The sequence below is a fragment of the Thalassophryne amazonica genome, chromosome 4, assembly GCF_902500255.1.
Source record: "Thalassophryne amazonica chromosome 4, fThaAma1.1, whole genome shotgun sequence".
Classification (NCBI taxonomy): domain Eukaryota; kingdom Metazoa; phylum Chordata; class Actinopteri; order Batrachoidiformes; family Batrachoididae; genus Thalassophryne; species Thalassophryne amazonica.
In genome coordinates this window covers 91782540-91806597 of record NC_047106.1, presented here as the reverse complement: position 1 = coordinate 91806597, position 24058 = coordinate 91782540, and the positions used below count along the sequence as shown (strand labels likewise).

The 24058-nt window shown below is 45.5% G+C and overlaps 1 protein-coding gene across 1 annotated transcript in view; it reads right to left on the bottom strand.

Annotated features, from left to right (window-relative positions):
* Window positions 1-5889: 5889 nt before the first annotated feature.
* LOC117508976 (extracellular calcium-sensing receptor-like) overlaps window positions 5890-24058 on the bottom strand; it is a 71251-nt gene continuing 53082 nt past the window's right edge. Inside the window, exons 9-10 of the mRNA XM_034168802.1 lie at window positions 6075-6148; window positions 5890-5994 (exon numbers count right to left, since the gene is read on the bottom strand). Of these exons, the coding sequence (XP_034024693.1) occupies window positions 5890-5994; window positions 6075-6148 (179 nt within the window). The remainder of the gene's footprint in view (window positions 5995-6074; window positions 6149-24058) is intronic.

Below are 24058 nucleotides of genomic sequence, written 5' to 3'. Positions count from 1 at the left end.
TGGAACCACTGGCTATGGCAGTGAGAAGCCATGAGGGGATAGCGGGAATCAATATTGGAAAATAAATCACTTGATTTCATTATTTTCTGATGATATTATATTCTTCTTGATGGACCTTAAAAAACAATTCCTAACTTGGTAAATATAATAAAGGATTTTGGTGAGTTTTCAGGCTATAAAATTAACAATACAAAATCTGTACTTATGCTACTAAATGCAGAGGAAAGGAAAAACCCTCCTGTCAGCACCGAATTTACCATCGCTACTGATGGTTTCAAATATTTGGGTATTAAAATCACACCCAATCTAAACCAAATTGTCGATGCAAATTACAGCCTCCTAGTTAACCCTTTATCTACGGCGATGGCGCCCACGCCATATTTTCCCTATGCGTATTTTTTTACCGTAACTCCGCCATAGTTTGCCCAATCTGAATGATTCCAAGTGCATTGTTAAGCTAACACCAAGGGCTTTCCAATGATATATGGTGTATTACGGTAAACGTAAGCCTGTGATGTCATAATGCAGAGGAAAAACACAGAGGTTTCACACTAGTGCGCTGCTGATTCTCATTACCGTAAGTTCTCATGTAAGCCCTCAATCTGAAAAATTTCAACACTGACAGCAAGCCAAGAACCCGTGCTTTCCAACAGTATGCTATATGTTGTATATATTACGGTAAAGTACGTTCGGTGACTTTTGAAACGAGGGAAAAGTATGAAAAAGAGTGCAAAAGTGACAGAAAAGTACAGAGACAGAAAGCAAACATAAATGTAGTAATTTTTGAGGAAAAGGCAGGGTGTTAGTGTCATTTGTGAAGGTGTGTGTGCGTGTTTGTGTGGGTGTGATGGCTCCATCAGCCACAAGCCACTGCCCAGTGTCAACAAGCAGTGGAAACCCAACTTGCCAGCAGTCCACAAAGGGGCGGCGTTCTTGCAAGGTTTACAAGAGGTCAACCTGCTGGATGTGCAAACTTTGTAAAATTGGCCTCTGTCTTCAGCCAGACTGAAACTGTTACAAGCAGTACCACACTGACTGATGTAGTTTAGATCTAATTTTGATTCTTGGTTATATATTTGTATATAGTTTGACACTTTATTGTTTTATTCATATTGTATAATTTTGCAGAAAATGAGTGATAAAATGAGTGATTTATTGCACATTTTAATAATACAGGTAATAACTGATATATGTATATATAGTTTTGCACTTTGTTGTTATTCATATTGTTTGGTTCTGCACTTTAAAATTGGTTACTTTTTGCATATTTTCGCCTTGTAAAATGTTTACTTTTGCACTGTTTCTGCACTGTTTCTGAGTTCTAGACACACAAAATTAATTATTTTGATTGTAAACACTTACAGCTTCCTGTTAAAAATGTGAAATCCAAACTTCCTTTACATAACAATCATTTTTCACTAAAAAACTGAAAAAAAAAATCAAGTTCGTTTTTGTGTTTTTTCTCATTTTAAATGCTAAAACTTACAAATAATGTGCATAAATAGTTAATCAGGTGTAATACAATTGAAATTCAAGTACTCTTGGAACAGGGTACCAAAGCACACAAACATAGAACATTATTTCTTAATTTTATTGTTATAATAAAAAATTATAACCAATCATCCATTTATAGCCTCAGTAGGTAAAGGGTTAAGGAAGTGATGGAGACGTTGAACCGTTGATCAACTTTGCCAGTGTCAATGATTGGCTGAATACATATAATAAAAATGTCCATCCTGCCAAAATTTCTGTATTATTTTCAGACACTCCCCTTGCCATTACCATCATCATTTTTTAAAGATTTAAATGAATCAATTAATAAGTTTATATGGAATAATAGGAAAGCAAGACTTCGTTTAAAATTAATTTATTTGCCATATGAAAGAGGGGGTCTGCAACTTCCAAATATGGAATGGTATTATATGGCTGCTCAGTTAACATCAGCTTCATATTATTTTTGTACTAATTCCCCCCCAGCTTGTGTAAATACTGAGCAGCAGTCAATTCCGGACTTGCCAATATACTGCTATTTTTACTCTGCAAATTTACGTATATTAAAAAAACGAACAAAGAATCCTTTTTTGAGAAACACTGTTATGGTGTGGCATGCTGCCCATAAACTTGTGAACGAATATGTGGGTTTATCACAGTTTACTCCGCTGTGGGGTAATGAACAGTTTACACCTGGCAAAAAAGATGGAGGATTCAAAATATGGAACACTAAGGGCATTCACACAGTCAAAGATTTATACAACGAAGGAACTTTGTATACATTTCAAGAATTGTGTGGTAAATACGAAATTCCTTTGAAACATTTTTTTCAAATATTCATTCTGTGAGTTCATTCTGTGTTTGTAGATGGTGATATATTCAGAAATTTATGGTTTATTTTACAGTTTAAAGGATTCGTGTTTCCAAAAATGCTTAATTTGCTCTGTGAGAGAGAGGGAGGGGGAGGGATGGAGAGAGTAGGAGGAGGGGGGAGGGGAGAGTAGGAGAAGGGCTTCACTCATTTTCCACATGAAAAGATATAGTTTTCATGTTTTTGAAATATTGACATGTTTCATGTTAATAGTTTTATATTGTTTTGTTTTGTTTTTTTGTTTTTTTTAAGAAATGCAATCCCACTCAAAAATGTTGAGAAATAACTGTCATAAAAGAAGAACTGTGTGCTTCACAGAATTAAAGGTGTCATTTTTCAATGGTCCTGTGTACGACCTAAACTACATCTGGCAGTGAGGTCTCTGTTCAGGAGTTCAGAGATTTGAGGATAATTGGCGCTACCTCTTAATCACTGTTGTGCTTGGGTCACCCTTAGGCAAGGCGTAGCACCCACCAGCCTCCCCATGTCAAGGGCCACTGGCACACTGTTTTTGCTTGCGGTATATAAATCCCCAAACTCATGGACAGCAAACAAAGTCCTCAACGGTGGAGCAGGCGGAGAAGGTGTTTCAACAACACCAAACGGCTGTGAAAGTGGAAGAAGGCTGCAGCAGAACCTCAACGCCAATCGTCTGGTTTCCCCAGCCATTGGAACCAGTTGTGGATCGGTCAAGAACCGTGGCCTGACGGAGTGCAACGTCATCCCTACACTAAACAAACACACGCACAGGCGTCTTCTTGCTTAGGCAATTGTTTCGTTGCAATCTGCCTTCTACTTCAAGTCTTTCAGTGACCGGGAATGAGTGATGGGGGCAGGATTGTGAGTCTGGGAGGCCTTAGTTTCAGACCCGGCACGGAAGCAGTGGGTGCTTGATCAGTCGTCTGACTCCTCGGACGAAGCAGGAGGATCTTTTGGCAGCTACACCCATGACTGAGCAGCCCTTTTTAGGACCCACTCTGCTCACCCTGAATAGGGAGGGGGCTAGAAAAGGTGCACTAAACATAGCCTGCGTCAGTTTCGCCTGTCTGGGTAACCACGCCCAGAGGGTCACCACTATGTCGGTTCGAAACAATGAGAAGATTCTGAAAATCAGCACGTGGAACATACACACCCTAATGGACACCACCAACACAGACTGGCTAGAAAGAAGAACCGCGCTGGTCTCGAGAGAGCTCACCAGGTATAACTTAGCCATTGTCACCCTGAGCGAAACAAGAAGAACAGGAGAGGGTCAACTGAGGGAAGAGCTGGGAGGATACGCATTCTTCTGGAAAGGACTCCCCAAAGAAGAACGCCGGATCCACTGTGTCGGCTTCACTATCAACAACCGCCTCCTCCCCAAGCTGACTGAACTCCCACTTGAGGTCAATGAATAACTCATCACACTCTGACTCCAACTCACTTCCCAGCAGCATGCATCATCATGAGCCCGTATGCTCCCACCACTGGAGGCCTCTGATGAAATGAAAGAAGCCTTCTACCAGCATCTTGAAGACATTCTGGCAGCAGTCCCTGCATCTGACAAGATCATGCTCCTCGGCAATTTCAATGCCAGAGTCAGTAGAGACTACCAACTCTGAGACGGAGTCATCGGAAGGAACGGGGTCGGAAAGTGCAACGATAACGGAACCCTGCTACTCACCAAGTGCACTGAACACTGCGTGGTTATCACAAACGACATCTTTCGACAGAGAGAGAGTTTCAAGATCTTTTGGCAACACCCCTGCTCCAAGCACTGGCATCTGCTGGACTACGTCACTGTCCGAAAGCAGGATCAAAAAGATGTCCTCTTGACCAAGGCACTCACCGACGCAGACGACTGCTGGACAGATCATCAGCTCATCTGCTCCAAACTCAGGCTAAACATCAGGCCAAAGAGAAGACTGCCAGGAAGTGCAATGTTGCGAAGCTACAGGATGACTCAATCAGGCAGGAATTCCAGCAACGGCTCGCTCAGGAGCTGCCCACGCAGTTTTCAGCCCCAGTTTCCACCCACTGGGAAGAACTCAAGATGTCCACCAGCGCCACATGCCAGAACCCCCTTGGCTATAAACCAGAAGAAACATCAGGACTGGTTCGACAGCAACGAACATGCACTGCAACAACTAATGGAGACCAAAAGTGCAAACCCTTGCTGGAGTTCAAGAAAGATCCCAAGTCCCAATGCAAATAGGGCTCTACACCAACAGAAGAAGGCCGACATTCAGAGGGAAAGCTGAATCTGACGATAAAGTGTGAAGCCACTGAAATTCAAGCCCTCGCTGACAGAACCGACACCAGGGGATTCTTCTCCACCACCAAGGCCATCTACGGCCCCTCACCCAGGGACAAGCCCCACTCCGAAGCAAGATGGCACTAGACTCCTGAAGCCAGACGGAGATCATGCAAGGTGGACGGAGCACTTCGAAGAACTTACTGATGAGGTCCTCAGCCTTCTGCCCGAGCATGACATCATTGAACATCTTGCCAGAGTGCCAAGCTTCCAGGAGACAAGCCCGGTGATCCACAGACTGAAGAAACAACAAGGCCCTGGTCTGGACGGCATCCCTGTTGAGGTCTTCAAAACTGGGCGGACCCACTCCTGCCAAATGCAGCTGCACCAAGCTCATCCTGAAGATCTGAGTCAACGAGGAGATCCCAGCGGACCTGAGAGACGCCCATCATTGTGACGATCTACAAGAAGAAAGGGGACAGGGCAGACTGGCGGAAACTACCGTGGCATCTCACTGCTGTCGACCGCGGGAAAAGTCCTAGCCCGAATCACCAACAACCATTTAAGATCAGTGGCGAGAAACCTTTCTTCCAGAAAGTCAAACTGGCTATCGTCCATCGCGAGGAACCTCGGACATGATCTTCACAGTCCGACAACTACAGGAAAAGTGCCGCACGAACAACAACCTCCCACTGTACCTGGCATTTATCGACCTCACAAAAGCCTTCGACAGCATCTCCCGACCGCTTCTCTGGAAGATTCTAGCCAGGTTCAGCTGTCCAGAAAAGTTCATCAAGGTTGTACGACTGCTTCATGATGACATGACGGCATCCGTGCAAGCCAACGAAGAAAGATCAGATGCTTTCAGAGTCAACTCTGGCGTCAACAGGGCTGTGTCATCGCCCCCACCCCTTTGTCATCTTCGTGGCCGCCATCCTCCACCTGACTAAAGACAGACTCCCACCAGCAATCAAGATCAGATACTGGACAGACGGGAAGGTCTTCAATTTGAGCCGACATCGATCCAAGAACCTGACCCAGACAACATCTCTCTGTAAACTTCGAGTATGCAGTTGACAACAGCGTCTCATTTCACACGGAAGCAGACTCCAGACAACCCTCGAAGCCTTCCAGTTTGCGTTACACAAAGCTCGGCCTTCACATCAACCTGAAGAAAAACACAGGTTCTCCAGCAACTGCGCCCAAACGATCCAATCCACAACCTCCAGCCATCGTACTCGAGGGCCAAACCTTCAAAACATCGACCACTTTCCCTACCTTGGCAGGCCACATGTCATCCAAGGCAGACATTGATGCGGAGATCCAGCACCATCTTCAGTGCGCTGGCACAGCTACGGTAGACAATGCACTCGCGTCTTTCGGAACCAAGACCTCCAAACTGAGACCAAAATCAGAGTCTACAGGGCTATTGTCATCCCAACTCTTCTGTAACAGCTGGGAAACACAGACCAGTCTTACCATCGGCACATCAAAGCGCTGGAACGTTTCCACCAACACTGCCTGAGAGGCATCCTCCACATCACCTGAGAGGACTACAGAAGAAACGACAGAATCCTTGAAGATGCCAAACTGTCTAGCATTGAATCTTTTGTCATCAAAAGCTAACTATGCTGGACAGGCCACATAGTCCGGATGAATGAGAACCGGCTGCCGAAACAAGTCTTCTACTCTGAACGGGAACTGGGCCACTGAACCAGGGGAGGACAGAAGAAGCGATACAAAGATCTGCTCAAACTAAACCTGAAGAATTGCAACATCAACAGGAACACCTGGGAAACTGCAGCCAAAGATCGACCAAATGGAGATTCCTCCATTCACCTTGGCACTCAGGCATTGAAGAGGCTAGGATCTCCTACACAAAAGAGAAAAGAAGAAGAAAAGTGCAACTTCAAGACTCAACAGGCAGAAACTCCCACCAACTATCACCTGTCCAACCTGTGGGAGGCAATGCGTACACGACTGGGACTACTGAGTCACCTAAGAGTCCATGCCAACAACGAGGAGACCATCATCCTCGGCATAGCCATAGCATAGCATATAGCATTTTTCAAGAAGAGAGCAAGTGCTTTGTCCATCAAATGTTAATGTGTTTTTAGCCTTTTCATGTTATTTATGACCTTTTCAACATTATTTATTTATTAACTTAGACTTTGACAGAACATGCAAAAAGAACCTTTGATATTACAAAATATTACAACATAAATGTAATTTTTTGTCTATTATTCTTGCTTTCAATGCATCTATAACACTCAAAATGAGTTAAATAGGGCTTGCCGCACTTCATCAGCTCCTTGGGCTGCCCACCTGGCTTCAGACTTCATCCTCACCATCTCCACCTGGTTCGGTTCATCTTAAACAGTCGCAAATGTGATACGCTTTCCGGACCGATTGTCATGGTAACCAGTCTGATTTGGGAAAATATCAGACTGGAAATCAGCCAATCAGACCACGTACACCCTTGCAGCCATATAATAATCATTTTTATTGCGAGTTTCTTAAGTCAGGGGATGGATATATGAACATTTACAAGTCACTGTATATGTCTTGGACTTTATTACATCAATGTGTAGAAATACAAAGAGTATGCACTGTATGGTAAATCTGGATGGTGAAGATATTTCTCAAACACTGAGTGACTGTGCAAGAAGGAGAAGAGTGAGGAAAGTCACCAAGACACCCAAACAACCCAGAAGACATTATAGGCTTCTGTGGCTGTGATTGGAGTAATTGTGCATAGTGCATGTTTTGTATTTTGTTTCCCCAGTTATACAGCTTCATAATGAAGTGGTACAGAGGAGACTTTTCTTAAAGATAAGACCTGAAAGTTCAGCTACAATTTACCAGAAGGTGCATCTAAGATGCATGCCGAGATTTGATGTTTCACCAAAACATCAAATCTCGGCATGCATCTTTTTGCATCAATGAGAAGAACAAGATACGGGTCAGCCAGGACACAGAAGATGAATTTCCAAAAACATAAGATACTTTAATTTCCACAATGGGTGGTGTTAGAGAAATTGTAATATGTATCATTTATAATGTCTTTCTTATACATTGTTTGTGGGTTTTCATTTTCCAAATTAAACTACTTATCATTTACTGTGTGAAAAGCTCTTGCTGCCTTGAGGAATGTCTGAGGACCGTGAATCTTATCAGCTGAGCTAACTTCTATTTGCTTAGAGAAATGAGCTGAGCACAGTAGTGTATTTTTTTTTAATTAACTGACTGTCCTTGACAGGGAACAAAGAGGGCCTGTGTAACCAGCTGCAGACAAACCTGTATTGACACTGTCGAAAAACCCATAATAATGGCTTATCTGTATGGAGACTCTAAAAATGATTTATGCTTGCTTCTGCACGCTCCTTATGTGTTTTGTCTGAATTACCTAAATAAAAGCTGAAGAGAGAGATGGCAGAGAGAGTGAAGGGGGATCGGAGGAGGTGTCCTCACTGTCTCTCTCTCCTCGCTGCGAGAAAGAATTCCAGTCTCAATGTGTGGTTCTTCTCTGTCTCATGTTTGGGTTGTTTCATTTCAACAGGTTTGACCCTAACAGTGAAATACACAAACAGGTGGAGGGAAGTCAATAACCAAAATACATGTCTAATCCTGCCAAAGGATGGAGGAATACCAGGAGGTGAGACCATGAGGAGTGTTGGAGCCGACCTTTTTACCACAGTATCACACAACTGTGAACCCAAAACATCAACATGTAAATATAAAACAATTTACCTTGGTCACCCCGTGCATTCATTTAATGAGAAGAAAATACTAGGACTCAGACCATTGCTCAGTTTGACCTCGTCACCATTTTAATTAACAGGCTGAGTCAAAATTACAGTAACAACAGAAGTTCTGGTGGGTTCAATACAGGCCTGACAGAGTAAATTTATAGTCCAGTAAAGAACCTCATTTATCACTTCTACCTTTCTTTTGTATAATTCGTGATCCCTCCCTAAACTGACATTGCGTGACTATCTAGATGTCCTCAGTCTGATTGGTCTTAAGGGCCGCCTTCTGTATTCCCTCTTTCGCCGGCATTACCTAAGAAAAAAGTTACGTGCACTCAACAGATATTCACGACTTGTCGTTTTATCTGACCTTGCTAACTGAAACCAACAATTCTCTAATCGACTCTCCCGTGCCTGAGTTTCACATTCTTGTAACACAACCATATTTCTCACACAATGAACTGTTCTTTCACCATACAGTAGTGTTCAGAATAATAGTAGTGCTATGTGACTAAAAAGATTAATCCAGGTTTTGAGTATATTTCTTATTGTTACATAGGAAACAAGGTGCCAGTAGATTCAGTAGATTCTCACAAATCCAACAAGACCAAGCATTCATGATACGCACACTCTTAAGCTATGAATTTGGGCTATTAGTAAACAAAGTAGAAAAGGGGGTGTTCACATAATAGTAGTGTGGCATTCAGCTCAGTGAGTTCGTCAATTTTGTGGAACAAACAGGTGTAAATCAGGTGTCCCCTATTTAAGGATGAAGCCAGCACCTGTTGAACATGCTTTTCTCTTTGAAAGCCTGAGGAAAATGGGACGTTCAAGACATTGTTCAGAAGAACAGCGTAGTTGATTAAAAAGTTGATTGGAAAAGGGAAAACTTATACCCATGTGCAAATATTATAGGCTGTTCATCTGCAATGATCTTCAATGCATTAAAAGGCCAAAAAAAACAAAAAAAACAGAGGACACTCGGAAGAAAACGGAAAACAACTATCAAAATGGATAGAAGAATAACCACAATGGCAATGGCTCACCCATCGATCAGCTCCAGGATGATCAAAGACAGTCTGGAGTTACCTGTAAGTGCTGTGACAGTTAGAAGACGCCTGTGTGAAACTAATTTATTTGCAAGAATCCCCTGTAAAGTCCCTCTGTTCAATAAAAGACGTGCAGAAGAGGTTACAATTTGCCAAAGAACACATCAACTGGCCTAAAGAGAAATGAAGGAATATTTTGTGGACTGATGAGAGTAAAATTGTTCTTTTTGGGTCTAAGGGCGGCAGACAGTTTGTGAGACGACCCCCAAACTCTGAATTCAAGCCACAGTTCACAGTGAAGACAGTGAAGCATGGTGGTGCAAGCATCATGATAGGGCAGGTTTCTCCTACTATGTGTTGGACCTATATATTGCATACCAGGTATCATGGATCAGTTTGGATATGTCAAAATATTTGAAGAGGTCATGTTGCCTTATGCTGAAGAGGACATGCCCTTGAAATGGGTGTTTCTACAAGACAATGACCCCAAGCACACTAGTAAATGAGCAAAATCTTGGTTCCAAACCAACAAAATTAATGCCTCGCAGATATGAAGAAATCATGAAAACTGTGGTTATACAACTAATACTAGTTTAGTGATCACAGGATTGCTAAAAAAGCAGTTTGAACATAATAGTTTTGAGCTTGTAGTGTCAACAGCAGATGCTACTATTATTGTGCACACTCCCTTTTCTACTTTTTTTTACTAATAGCCCACTTTCATAGCCTTAAGAGTGTGCATATCATGAATGCTTGGTCTTGTTGGATTTGTGAGAATCTACTGAATCTACTGGTACATTGTTTCCCATGTAACAAGAAATATACTCAAAACCTGGATTAATCTTTTTTAGTCGTATGTACAGTAGTGTACATACGAACATCTTGTTGTGACAGTGTCGTGACACGGACCCACAACAGGGGCGTAAATGAACGGACAATGGATAAGCCAAAAGTAACAATTTAATGTTGTGAATCGCACAACGACGTACAGACAATAACAATATGGTGACTGTCAATCATACACCAGGTGACGTGTGGGCAGGCTCGACGATAGAAGACGCCTGGCGAGAGAAGAGCCGGATCCCAGACAGCTTCCACCGCCAACGGAGCTGCAGAACACCGGAGCCGCCAAGCCCTGCGCCCCAGGTGGCCGCTGTCTTCAGCAGTCAGACCCGGTACTGCTGGCAGAGAACAGAGACAGTCCTGATGAGTGTGAGGTCGCACACTCAGTAATCCACAGTCTGTACACAATGAGGAGGGAGAACCTCCACCTCCAATCACACACTCAAGCAGCTCCTGTCTAACCACTTATCTGGTTGGAGGTGAAGCGAAGCCGTCGCTGATCACACTAAACGCCAATCCCACAGATAAGGAAACCACAGGAAAACGGCTGCAAAGAAGTTCAGATTATTAACTCAATGTTTTTGAGTCAGCAGAGAAATTACCTGAATGGTAGCTGATTTCTCGGCGAGGAGGTGGAGTCGCAGTCCGGCCTTTACGGAAGATGGTGATGAGTTGACTGAGTGACAGCTGGTGCTGATGAAGAGTGACAGCTGTCACTCCCAGTGGCTCCGGCGCCCTCTCATGCTTGAAGCCCGCACTCCAAGCAGGGCGCCATCGGGTGGTGGTGGGCCAGCAGTACCTCCTCTTCAGACGGCCCCACACAACAGGACCCCCCCCTCAATGGGCGCCTCCTGGCGCCCAGACCAGGCTTGTCCGGGTGCCGCCGATAGAAGTAGGCCAGGAGGGCCGGGTCCAGGATGAAGCTCCCTCTTCACCCAGATGTCGTTTCTTCGGGTCCATACCCCTCCCAGTCCACCAAATACTGGAACCCCCCTGCCCTTTGACGGACATCCATGAGCCTGCGCACGGTCCAGGCAGTCTCTCCATCTATGATCCGGGACAGGAGGCTGCGCCGGTCCGGGGGTGCAGAGAGGTAGCGACTGTGTGGTAGGGTTTTGATCCTTGAGGTTGGAACACTGGATGAATCCGCAGTGAAGCGGTAGCTTCAGCTTCACTGCGGCCGACTGAGGACTTTGGTTATGGCAAAAGGTCCTAGGTACCTGTCCTTGAGCTTCTGGGATTCCACCTGCAGGAGGAGTCCTTTGTGGATAGCGAAACCTCCTGCCCGGGCTGGTATGCAGGGGCCGGGGAACACCGGCGGTCTGCATGGGCCTTAGCCCTCGTCCGGGCTCTGAGCAGGGCAGAGTGGGCGGTACGCAACACCCTACGGCACTTCCTCAGATGGGCCTGGACCGAGGGCACCCCGACCTCTCCCTTCACTAGCGGAAACAATGGGTGGCTGGTACCCCAAACACACCTCAAACGGGGAGAGGCCGGTGGCAGATAGAAACTTGGCTATTATGAGCGTACTCGATCCAGGCCAGATGGTCCCTCCAGGCCGTCGGGTGCGCGGAGGTCACGCAGCGGAGGGCCTGCTCCAGTTCCTGGTTCGTCCGCTCTGCCTCCCCGCTCGTCTGGGGTGGTACCTAGACGAAAGACTGACGGTGGCCCCCAGTTCCCTGCAGAAACTCCTCCGACCTGGAGGAGAACTGAGGACCATGATCCGAGACAATGTCTGATGGAATCCCATGCAGACGCACGACGTGGTGGACCAGGAGGTCTGCAGTCTCCTGGGTCCGTCGGGAAGCTTTGGGAGGGCCACGAAGTGGGCCGCCTTGGAGAACCGGTCCACTATCGTTAAGATGGTGGTGTTGCCCGGGACGGCGGGAGGCCCGTGACAAAGTCCAGGCCAATATGAGACCAGGGGCGACGAGGCACGGGCAGAGGCTGGAGGAGGCCTTGGGCCTTGTGGTGGTCGGCTTTGCCCCTGGCACAGGTGGTGCAGGCCTGGACATACTCCCGGACATCGGCTTCCATAGACGCCCACCAGAAGCGCTGCCGGACCACTGCTACGGTCCTTCGCACCCCTGGATGACAGGAGAGCTTGGAACCGTGACAGAAGTCAAGGACCGCAGCCCTGGCCTCTGGTGGGACGTACAACTTGTCCTTCGGACCTGTCCCCGGGTCCGGGCTCCATGTCAGGGCCTCCTGGACGGTCTTCTCCACGTCCCAGGTAAGGGTGGCCACGACAGTGGACTCGGGGATGATGGTGTCAGGGGGGTCTGACGGCTCGGTCTTGACCTCCTCTTCATGCACCCGGGACAGGGCGTCAGACTGTTGGTTCTTTGTCCCGGGGCGTAGGTGATCCGGAAGTCAAAACGCCCGAAGAACAGCGACCAGCGGGCTTGCCTGGGTTCAGACGCTTCGCGGCTCCCGGAATGTACTCCAGGTTCCGATGGTCCGTGAAAACCGTAAATGGTACCGATGCTCCCTCCAACAGGTGTCTCCACTCCTCAAGAGCCTCCTTCCACCTGCAAGAAGTTCCCGATTGCTGATGTCATATTTCCTTCAGCTGGGGTCAACCTGCGGGAAAAGTAGGCACATGGATGGAGAACCTTGTCGGACTCCCGCCTCTGGGACAGGCACGGCTCCTATCCTGAGTCAGAGGCATCCACTTCAACAACAAACTGGCGCTTGGGATCGGGCCTGCACCAGAACCGGTGCAAGTCGAGAACCGGCGTTTCAACTCCCTAAACGCGGCTTCGCACCGATCCGACAGGTGAAGGGGACTTTTGTGGAGGTCAGGGCTGTCAGGGGGGCTAACTACCTGACTGTATGCCCTTGATGAACCTCCGGTAGAATTTGCAAAACCGAGGAACTGTTGTAGTTTCCTACGGTTTCGTTAGTTGGGGCCATTCTCTCACCGCCGCAACCTGGCCGGATCAGGGGCGACGGAGTTGGAGGAGATTATGAACCCCAGGAAAGACAAGAAGTGCGGTGAACTCACACTTCTCGCCCTTCACAAACAGCCGGTTCTCCAACAACCTCTGTAGGACCTGACGTACATGCTTGACATGGGTCTCAGGATCCGGAGAAAAGATGAGTATATCGTCTATATATACGAAGACAAACCGATGCAGGAAGTCCCGCAAGACGTCATTAACCAATGCTTGGAATGTCGCGGGCGCATTGGTGAGGCCGAACGGCATGACCAGGTACTCAAAGTGACCTAACGGGGGTGTTAAATGCCGTCTTCCACTCGTCTCTCTCCCGGATCCGAAACAGGTGATAAGCATTCCTAAGATCCAATTTCGTGAAAATTTGGGCTCCATTGCAGGGGCGTGAACACTGAATCCAACAGAGGTAACGGTATCGGTTGCGAACCGTGATCTCGTTCAGCCCTCTGTAATCAATGCATGGACGGATTCCGCCGTCCTTCTTGCCCACAAAAAAGAAACCAGCACCCATCGGGGAGGTGGAGTTCCGGATCAGCCCGGCAGCTAACGAGTCCCGGATGTAGGTCTCCATTGATTCGCGTTCCGGACGTGAGAGGTTGTACAGCCTGCTGGACGGGTACTCAGCGCCCGGTATCAAATCAATGGCACAATCGTACGGCGGTGCCGCGGGCAGCGTGAGTGCCAGATCCTTGCTGAAGACGGTCAGCAAGGTCATGGTACTCGGCTGGCACCGCAGCCAGATTGGGGGGACTAAAACCTCCTCCTTAGCTGTCACACCGGGTGGAACGAGGATCCTAAACACTCCCGGTGGCAGGTTTCGCTCCACTGAACGCACAGCCCCAGACGGCCAGTCAATCGGGGGATGTGTTTTAACACCCATGGAAAACCCAAAATCACTCGGGAGGTAGAAGGTGTTACATAAAACACAATCTCCTCCCTGTGATTCCCATGACACCACCAATGTCACTGGCTGTGTCCGGTGTGATTAGTGGAAGAAGGGTGCCATCTAGCACCCCGCACCGACAATGGTGACGGTAAGGCCACTAGAGGGAGCCCAACTCCTTTGCCCATCTGCTATCCATGCAGATTCCCCTCCGACCCCGTGTCCACCAGATGCTGGGGCGTGAAGGGTTAGATCCCCACTCAGGATCGTGACGGGATTCGTGCAGATCGTCGGGGTTTCCCCCACGTGGGTGTTGTGACCCACCCTTAGACCTAGTCTCTAAGGAAGAGTGCTGCTGTTTTGACCGTTGGGCATTCTCTCTGTGTGTGCTCGGTAGAGCTGCAGAGAAAACACTCTCCACAGATCAGCCCTCCTTTGTCTCTGCTCTGATCGCTTTTTGGCCCTGCTCCTTTCCATAGCAACGTCAGCAGGGGGAGATGTCGTCACGTGGAGAGCCCTGGCAGCGGAAGCGTGGGGAAGTCGGCTCCCTTTCGGCACCCGGGAGGAAGAGGGACGGCTTGTGCCTGACCAATCGCCCTTCGTCTCGCTCCCGTTGGTGTTCTGTTCATCGGTTGTCTAACGTATAACCAGGTCGATAAGCCCAATCTAAATCCCGTGGCTCTTCCTTCGCCACCAGGCTCCTTAAGGACCAGAGGACTGTCTGTTTACAAAAGACGGCGAGCGAGCGCAACAGCATTCCAGCCGGCTCGCGCTGCCGCAATGCAGAAGTTGACTGCATACTTCGCTGCGCTTCGACGCACCCCTGCCGTATCGACAGCAGCACACTTGAAGCAATCTCGCATCTATGAGGGTGGTCGAACACCTGTCGGAACTCCCTCACAAACTCAGTGAAACTGTAGGAGCCGTGAATTCTGCTCCCAAAGCGCTGTTAGCCCAGGCGCTTGCCTCTCCTCGAAGCAAATTGATCACATAAGCCACCAGCTAGAGGTCTGATGCGTACATGACGGACGCTGTGAAAGACAGATGGAGCAACTGCATCAAGTCCGCGCACGCTCACACAGCCTCCTTACAGTCCGGAGGGCTTAGTATGCTTCAGGGGAGGTTGAGGAATGTCTGATTCTGGCACACGGTCAGCAGGAGGAGGTGCTGCAGCAGCGCCCTGAGCATGCGCTTCCAACCTGGGCGGTGAGAGCCTCCATCCTACGATTGAGAACACTGCTCTGCTCGGTAACTAAGTCCAACGAGCAGTAAAGGCGGTTAAGATGTGCTGCAGCTCACACAACATGCTCCTGCTGGCGCCTGTGTCACCTCGCTCTTCCATTGCGGTTCAAGCGATGGTGACGCCCCTCGGGATCCATGACACTGGCCGAGAAATCCTGTTGTGAAAGTGTCGTGACACGGACCCACAACAGGGTGGCTTAAATGAACGGACAATGGATAAGCAAAAGTAACAATTTAACATTGTGAATCGCACAACGACGTACAGACAATAACAATATGGTGACTGTCAATCATAACACCGGTGAGGTGTGGGCAGGCTCGACGATAGAAGATGCCTGGCGAGAGAAGAGCCGGATCCAGACAGCTTCCACCGCCAACGGAGCTGAAGAACACCGGAGCCGCCAAGCCCTGCGCCCCAGGTGGCCGCTGTCTTCAGCAGTCAGACCCGGTACTGCTGGCAGAGAACAGAGACAGTCCTGATGAGTGTGAGGTCGCACACTCAGTAATCCCACAGTCTGTACACAATGAGGAGGGAACCTCCACCTCCAATCACACACTCAAGCAGCGCCTGTCTAACCACTTATCTGGTTGGAGTGTGAAGCGAAGCCGTCGCTGATCACACCAAACGCCAATCCCACAGATAAGGAAACCACAGGAAAACGGCTGCAAAGAAGTTCAGATTATTACTCAATGTTTTGAGTCAGTAGAGAAATTACCTGAATGGTAGCTGATTTCTCGGCGAGGAGGTGGAGTCGCAGTCCGGCCTTTATAGAGATGGTGATGAGTTGACTGAGCGACAGCTGGTGCTGATGAAGAGTGACAGCTGTCACTCCCAGTGGCTCCGGCGCCCTCTCGTGCTTGAAGCCCGCACTCCAAGCAGGGCGCCATCGGTGGTGGTGGGCCAGCAGTACCTCCTCTTCAGCGGCCCACACAACACATCTAACACCACTCATTAGAAAATGTGTGGCCATTTGCACTATCATCATGAAAACACTCAGCAGACAATCACTGTCGAGCTGGATGTGAAATCTGTCTAAGTGCCACACGACTGTGGAGTTGCAAAAAGCCACACACATGTGGTGCATATGTCGCACATGTGTAGTGTGCACCTGTGTCCCACACTTGCATAAAATGTAGGTACAAATCTGATCACATGGGGCTGGACAGCAAGGTCCAAAGGTACCTGTCAGATGATCACAGCACACTGACAGCTGGATGACAGCTCAGTGCACACATTAAAAACACAGAAACCACTACCAGGACAGTTATATAAATAATTACGACAATACCTACGTACACAATTACATAACAAACTAGAATCACTCAGAGAGTGCAAACCTCTGCCAAGGCCATAGGGTCACTGACCCTAAAGAGATTCCCCCTTGGCACAGTGATCTATTCAACAATTCAGTGTTACAACCAAAACTATGATACATACACTTTTCTTTCCTGTATATTTGACAGCCTTGACCATGAAAACATACCAATAGAACTTGGAATCACTTTTATGTCTTTATTAGTTCAAAGGTTATTGTATAAAAATGATTTTTCGGTAATGGCGGTTTTCTTCTGGATCTAGCTCGATAACATTTGAAGCTACATCAAATCTGATGACACTTTACTGAATCAGTACAGATTCAGCTACAATTTCGTGTTAGTTGTGCATCTCTAGCTTCATTTGTCACCTCACACTGACACATTTTCTATTTTCCCTATATTTTTGCATATTCTGATCACCAGATCCGGAATCCGGATCCGATCATCACCAAACTTTGTTGTTTGATAGAACATTTGACTATGTTACACCCTAATTTTTTTTCAAGCCTTTCTGCCTTGTTTTTGTGGAGTTAGAAACTAGAATGTCAAAATTCCCCCTATCCCGCAATGGTGAAGAATCCTTTAAAAACTTCCTGGATCCGGATTGTGATCCGGATCACCATTAAAATTTAATCACTTGTTCCTCTTGTCATTTCCAACCACTCCACAAAATTTCATCAAAATCTGTTGAAAACGTTTTGAGTTATCCTGCTGACAAACAGACAAACAGACAGACAAACAAACAAATGCGACCGAAAACATAACCTCCTTGGCGGAGGTAATTATAGAAATAATTCATGGAAAAATAAATGTATAAGCTTCAACAAGTAATATTTGTGATCCACTTGATTCTGGGGCTTAGTAAATCAGGTTCTAGACTGATTAACTGTGGCCCGATTCACTGTGCCCCGGGTGCATGTGACACACGAGTCATGTTATCAAATAGCTGATAGTCTGGAGAAGACATAACACATGCTCATTAGTTGGACGGGGTCTTCTAACTAATAACAATTTCTGGGCCACCTTTCCTCTGTTGTGAGAAATAAATACAAAGACACTGACATCCAAAAAAATTACTTTGATAGGAAAAACTGACTTCACTTGCCACTTAGTTTTCCCTTAATGTATCCAAAAATAAAATGCTAATTTATATGGGGATGTCTTTATGCATTAAAATATGGCATAACTGCTGCAAATATATATGTAGTTTTGCAGATATGGCTACTGATTCACTGTGCCCCTTGGTTGACTGTGCCCCAGTTTCCCTTACTGTTATGACTTACAGTCATAGGAAGCATGTACCACAATGCAGCAGATGAGGTAAAGCTACAGTGGGTAGGATTTAGGAGTGTTTGTAGTGTGGTGTAACCAGTTATTGTAACCAGGACGTCTACTGCGTTAGCCAGTATTAGCAGCATCAGTTGATAAACACCACCTTATGTGGTAATATTCAGCAATTTTCCATAGACAGTGGTAGGATAGTACTGTGTGCAGGATTTATTAAACTGGACATACAACAGACAGATGTGCCAAAGCATTAAAAAAATACAGCTTTCAGTGTCATTGCTGCTCAGAGGAGCCATGATGGATTGTGAATTTGGAGTACATGGGGTTTGTATGACTTGTCAAGAACAAATTATGACTTCAGTGGCTGTTCCTGGGAGTGCATAACTGAGAAAGTTTGACCTCTGAGTACAAATGGTATGCACCAATACTTACTGTAAGCACCGCATTTCACATTTTGCAGTGCGTCCCCTTAGAGTGCAATCAGTTTTGGAATCAGTGGTTGTACTGGTTGCTCATGCGGGTCTGAGGACCCCCAGTTTTGTGAAATGGAAAATCATAGATCTTGCTTATCACAAGAGAAAGCAAGGAAGCATGAAAAGCAAAAATGTGAAAGAAAAACTGATGAGCATCATGACCAGAGATGGCATAATGCAATCTGCAACCTCACCACTAGAAGACACTAAAACCTCTACACTGTAGCTTTAAGTTATGGTATGTAATGTTTTTGGTCCTGTATAATCTGCAGTTGCCATTATGACACCTTCACAATAGTGATCGATGTGTTTCCAATGAGCAAAGATTAAGTTTTGACCAGATATGTCTACACACACACACACACACACCACACACACACCCCACACACACACCACACACACCACACACACACACAAGGTGGTGATGCACAAAGGCTATGAATATGTTGGTAAGAAGCTATAAGCACTCAGAGAGTGCAAACCTCCACCACTAGAACTTGGAATCACTTTTATGTCTTTATTAGTTCAAAAGTTATTGTATAAAACAATTTTTCGGTAATGGCGGTTTTCTTCTGGATCTAGCTCCATAACATTTGAAGCTACATCAAATCTGATGACACCTTACTGAATCAGTACAGATTCAGCTACAATTTGGTGTTAGTTGTGCATCTTTAGCTTCATTTGTCACCTCACACTGACACATTTTCTATTTTCCCTATATTTTTGCATATTCTGGATCACCAGATCCGGAATCCGGATCCAATCATCACCAAACTTTGTTGTTTGATAGAACATTTGACTATGTTACACCCTACTTTTTTTCAAGCCTTTCTGCCTTGTTTTTGTGGAGTTAGAAACTAGAATGTCAAAATTCCCCCTCCCGCAATGGTGAAGAATCCTTTAAAAAATTCCTGGATCCGGATCGTGATCCGGATCACCACTAAAATTTAATCACTTGTTCCTATTGTCATTTCCAACCACTCCACAAAATTTCATCAAAATCCATTCAAAACGTTTTGAGTTATCCTGCTGACAAACAGACAGACACAAACAGACAAACAAACAAACTCAACCGAAAACATAACCTCCTTGGCGGAGGTAATAATGAAAATGAATGACCACATAACACAGAGTGACACGTTTGTCTGGGTGCTGAATGCACGGGGGAGCGTGTCCCCTCACAGACGCGGCTGTAAATATCTCTGCTCCTACACGTCCCAGACTGACAACACGTTCCGTGTTTGGAAGGACATGAACTTACAACATTCCTCCATGAGGCACATGTCTGCCTGTCGTCCTCACGTGGAAATATTAAAACATCTTACACCTTTGTGGCGGGCTGTAGTTGCTGGGCACAGTGCACCTCGTCCATGTCTTTATTGATTTCAGGCATTTTTCCACACTAATTACAGGCCAGTGATTTTTGCACAGTGGCAAAGTTTCCATCTGGTAATCAGAGCTTATGGGTGCAAATCCTGTGACTTTTTTTTTAACAGGGTTATTTAACCAAGGTGTTCTGTATTACATCCCCTTTTATGTATTGTTTATATTGTTTATATATATTGTTCCTTCCCACTGTCGCCAAGTGCTTGCTCATAGGGGGTCGTTTTGACCGTTGGGGTTTTTCTGTGATTATTGTATGGCTTTTGCCTTGCAATATGAAGCGCCTTGGGGCAACTGTTTGTTGTGATTTGGCGCTATATAAATTGATTTGATTTGATTAGCCCAGTGATATTCACTAATTATACAGCTGGTTTTTTTTTATTGTTCTCCACATCAGTGGCGTGATGTGGTGCAGCTGCTCGGAGTGTGTTCCTGCTCAAAAGGCTCGCATGCACGAACCATCACCTGGGATTGTGTACACCTGTCAGCAAGATGTTTTCGTAGTTCGCTCATAAGAGCTGTTTCGCCGTGAGTTGCCCTGAGTTGTACTTATTTGTATTATGTGTGAAGGGGCCCTAAACACAGTTGACTGATATTTTGAGAATATAAATAATGATTGATAATTTTATTACTGAGACATCTGTTAATAATGAGACATTAAAGAAGAAGCAGTGAAAGAACAATGTGTAGACATTTAATGAAAAAAACAATTTGGGTTCACAAATTATTATTAAGAAAATTAACAAACTAATAGCCATTTTGCATCATTTGACAACAAAGACTGTCAGACACTTGGTTGGTTCAGTTGTCTGGGTCTGTTGGATCAGATGTGTTTCTGATCGGGTCCAATTTCCTGATGGGCCTTTGCAGTCTTTCATTTGACCTGCATCTGGTTAACTCACTGGGTCTCCCAGGTGACCACAGGCTGTAGGTCCGGACTGTTTTGCCAGCAGAACTGTATGTGGTAGTTCAGTGGTTCCATCAAAATTGGTTCTGATTGACCAACGGATGATTTAAAGACTTTGTAAAAATTTAGAAAAAGTTCAAGTCTTGGCAAACAACATTTGGAGGGCATAAAAGCTAACAAAAACATGTTTGGCACCAAGCTGAAAATAGAATTTGGAGATTTCACAAATTCACTCTTAATCTGAAAAATGTGGCCAAGAAGTTGTCTTTGAAATGAAGAAAACTTGACTCAAGTCTTAAAAATATTAAAACTGGTGCAAAAAGACTAAGAGCAATGAAAATGAAACAAAAGGACAATGAAACAAAAGCCATGAGGTTGAGAGTCTGGAAAAGGAGGGCCACACACAGCCAATAAGAGGCTGTTGAACAGCCGGCAAACAGGACAAAACTTTTTAAGGGGTGCATGGTCATAACCTCCGCTCATTTGGATTTAGATTTCTGACCCAAAGGAAATGATGGAAAAAGATCACATATAATTAATAACATTCCTTATTTAGCTAACATAATAGATGACTAAGTTTCCTAAGTACATCCTAGAACCCGGAAATCGAGTAAAATGAATATGTGTCACCATAACAATTCATTAATAATTCATGAAATAACATCTGACGTACATCAACAGTTATAAAAGGCATTGCATAAAAGAAACATATTAACAGCTTAAACTGGAATATACAATTTGTCTTTTGGATACCTATAACAAACCATCCATCCATCCATTTTCTTCCGCTTTATCCAGAGTCGGGTCGCGGGGGCAGCAGCTCAAGCAAAGCCGCCCAGACCTCCCGATCCACACACACCTCTCCCAGCTCCTCCGGGGAACCCCAAGGCGTTCCCAAGCCAGCCGAGAGATGTAGTCCCTCTAGATTGTCCTGAGTCTTCCCCGGGGCCTCCTCCCAGTGGGACGTGCCCGGAACACCTCTCCAGTGAGGCATCCAGGGGGCATCCAGAAAAGATGCCCGAGCCACCTCAACTGACTCCTTTCGACGTGGAGGAGCAGCGGCTCGACTCCGAGCTCCTCCCGAGTGACCAAGCTCCTCATCCTATCTCTAAGGGAGCGCCCAGCCACCCTGCAGAGGAAACTCATCTTGGCCGCTTGTACTCGCGATCTCGTTCTTTCGGTCATGAGCCGAAAGAACGCTATAACAAAGATAAAAAATAGAATTTCTCTGTTTGGTTAAGAGGGGTTATCTGCGCACCGGAGTGTGTCAGTGTTTTCCCTGTTGGTGGCACTGTGGTTCCACTGCCATGAGGGATCTTTGTGTCTGGATGTTGGAACTGATCGACCTCTTTATAAAATCTGCAAGAATGCTTTGAAGACCCTTTTCTGGAGACATGGGAGGCTATACATTGATCACAGAGTGCTTTGCAGTTGATATTTTCTGGCACCATATCAACAAATGTAATTTTTGATGTAGAGGTCCTGTTCGTTATATGGCCTGGAACATCTCCAATGTAGACAGGTTTATTTCAACTGTCTAATAAATTCAGGCTGAGCTGGGTTCAACCCATCCTGATTTCAGAGGAACCTTTGAAATACAGTATAACAGTGTTTGTTGGAGACTGGTCATGTTTGTGAGGAGGTGCGGGTTTCTTTGGTTACCCCAGGTCAGTGATAACACAGTCCTTCACCTCAAGACATTCGGCCTTTGGAAGGTTTGGAGAAAAGTTCTTTGAAAAGGAGAAGATTAATGTATTTTTTGATTCTGTGAAGATGAGTCTGTGTCTGAGTCAGATTCACTACACAATCAAAATATATTTAGCTTGTAATGGAGGAGTGGGGGTGTCTAGCTGTCAAACCAAACTATTTTTAAGTACCTTACCTGCTGAAAATTTACATTATTTTTTCCTCAGAATACAAATTTGCATACATTTGAATATTAATTAAATCCCAATTGATTTCCTGAGAAATTGTCTGTTTACTAAACTCTATGCTTCATCTAACTGAAATAATATGACTTAACAGTTTTTACAAACCCTTCATGGGCAAGACTCTGAATTAAATACTAAATAAAGATATTACGTCATAGATTTTATGGACAATATCATCCAGGCTAGCATTCAACATTTTTTATCAGAAATCCCATGGTGATGAATTTTTCAATCACCTTTGTTTTTCCACTTATTCAATTAATAACCTGCTTCACTGTTAATTTCTTTTGTACATAAGTGAAAATGTCCAGATGTCAGTCTCGTGCAATGTTTGCAACGTAAGTGTTCCAGCAAAATAATAATGTAGTGTAGTTTGTTTATTGTAATGTTAACATATTATAGTTCATTCATTCTATAATTTATATGTATTTCAGTTTTATGTTAAATATGAAACTTATTTTTCCTGAAAAATGTGTTTTTATACTACAATATATTTAGGGGAGGACATCAAAATTATGGACTACATAATGGATTATCAATTTAATTATATCAACTTCTGAACAGACAATATCATCCCAATCAAGACTGTGCGGTGTTACCCCAGTAACAGACCCTGGGTGACCAAGGACATCAAGGCAATACTAAACAAGAAGAAGGCTGCATTCAGGAGTGGAGACAGGGAGGACCTGTAGAGGGTACAGCTTGAATGGAGGAAGAAGACTGTAGAGGGAAGGACAGCTAGAGGAACCTGGAGAGCAAGCTCCAGCAGAACACCATGAGAGAGGTGTAGAGTGGGATGAGAACTATCACTGGTCAAGGTAAGGCAGACCAGATGATGGAAGAAACATGCATGAGCCCAAACCTGTTCTTCAACAGGTTGGACAACATGGACTCTTCCCACCCTTCCCCCAGCTAATCTCATTGCTCCCCCTCCCCGGTGCACTCACCTGATTATTGCCACCCCCTCCTCCCACCAAACTTCCCCCACTCCCTTCCCTCCACTACTCCCTCATTCTCCTCAATGCCTCCCATCACCATCACTGCTGAGGATGTGAGAACCGAATTTAGTTGCCTGTGTCCGGGAAAGGCTGCAGGTCCGGATTAGGGTTGGGTATCGAGAACCGGTTCTTATAGAGTATTATTAAGAAATGATTTGATCCACCGATATCAATAGCCTTTTTGCTTAATGATTTCCTTGTCGGTCCTTCAGAACAGCCATTGTTTTTGAGCGTGTTTCTCAGGAAAATGATCATTCCTCTACGTTGATTACAGACTCTGCAGCAGCTCTGTTATCAACTGTTTCTGCAGCACACCACTTTGAAGCGTGAACCAATGAAGCAATGCTTTGATCCACTAGCTCGTTGGTTCTTTGATTCACTGCTCTTCAGAAATGGCAAATCCGCTTCTTAACCTCTCTCAAAGCCATTAAATATTGTGAGTCA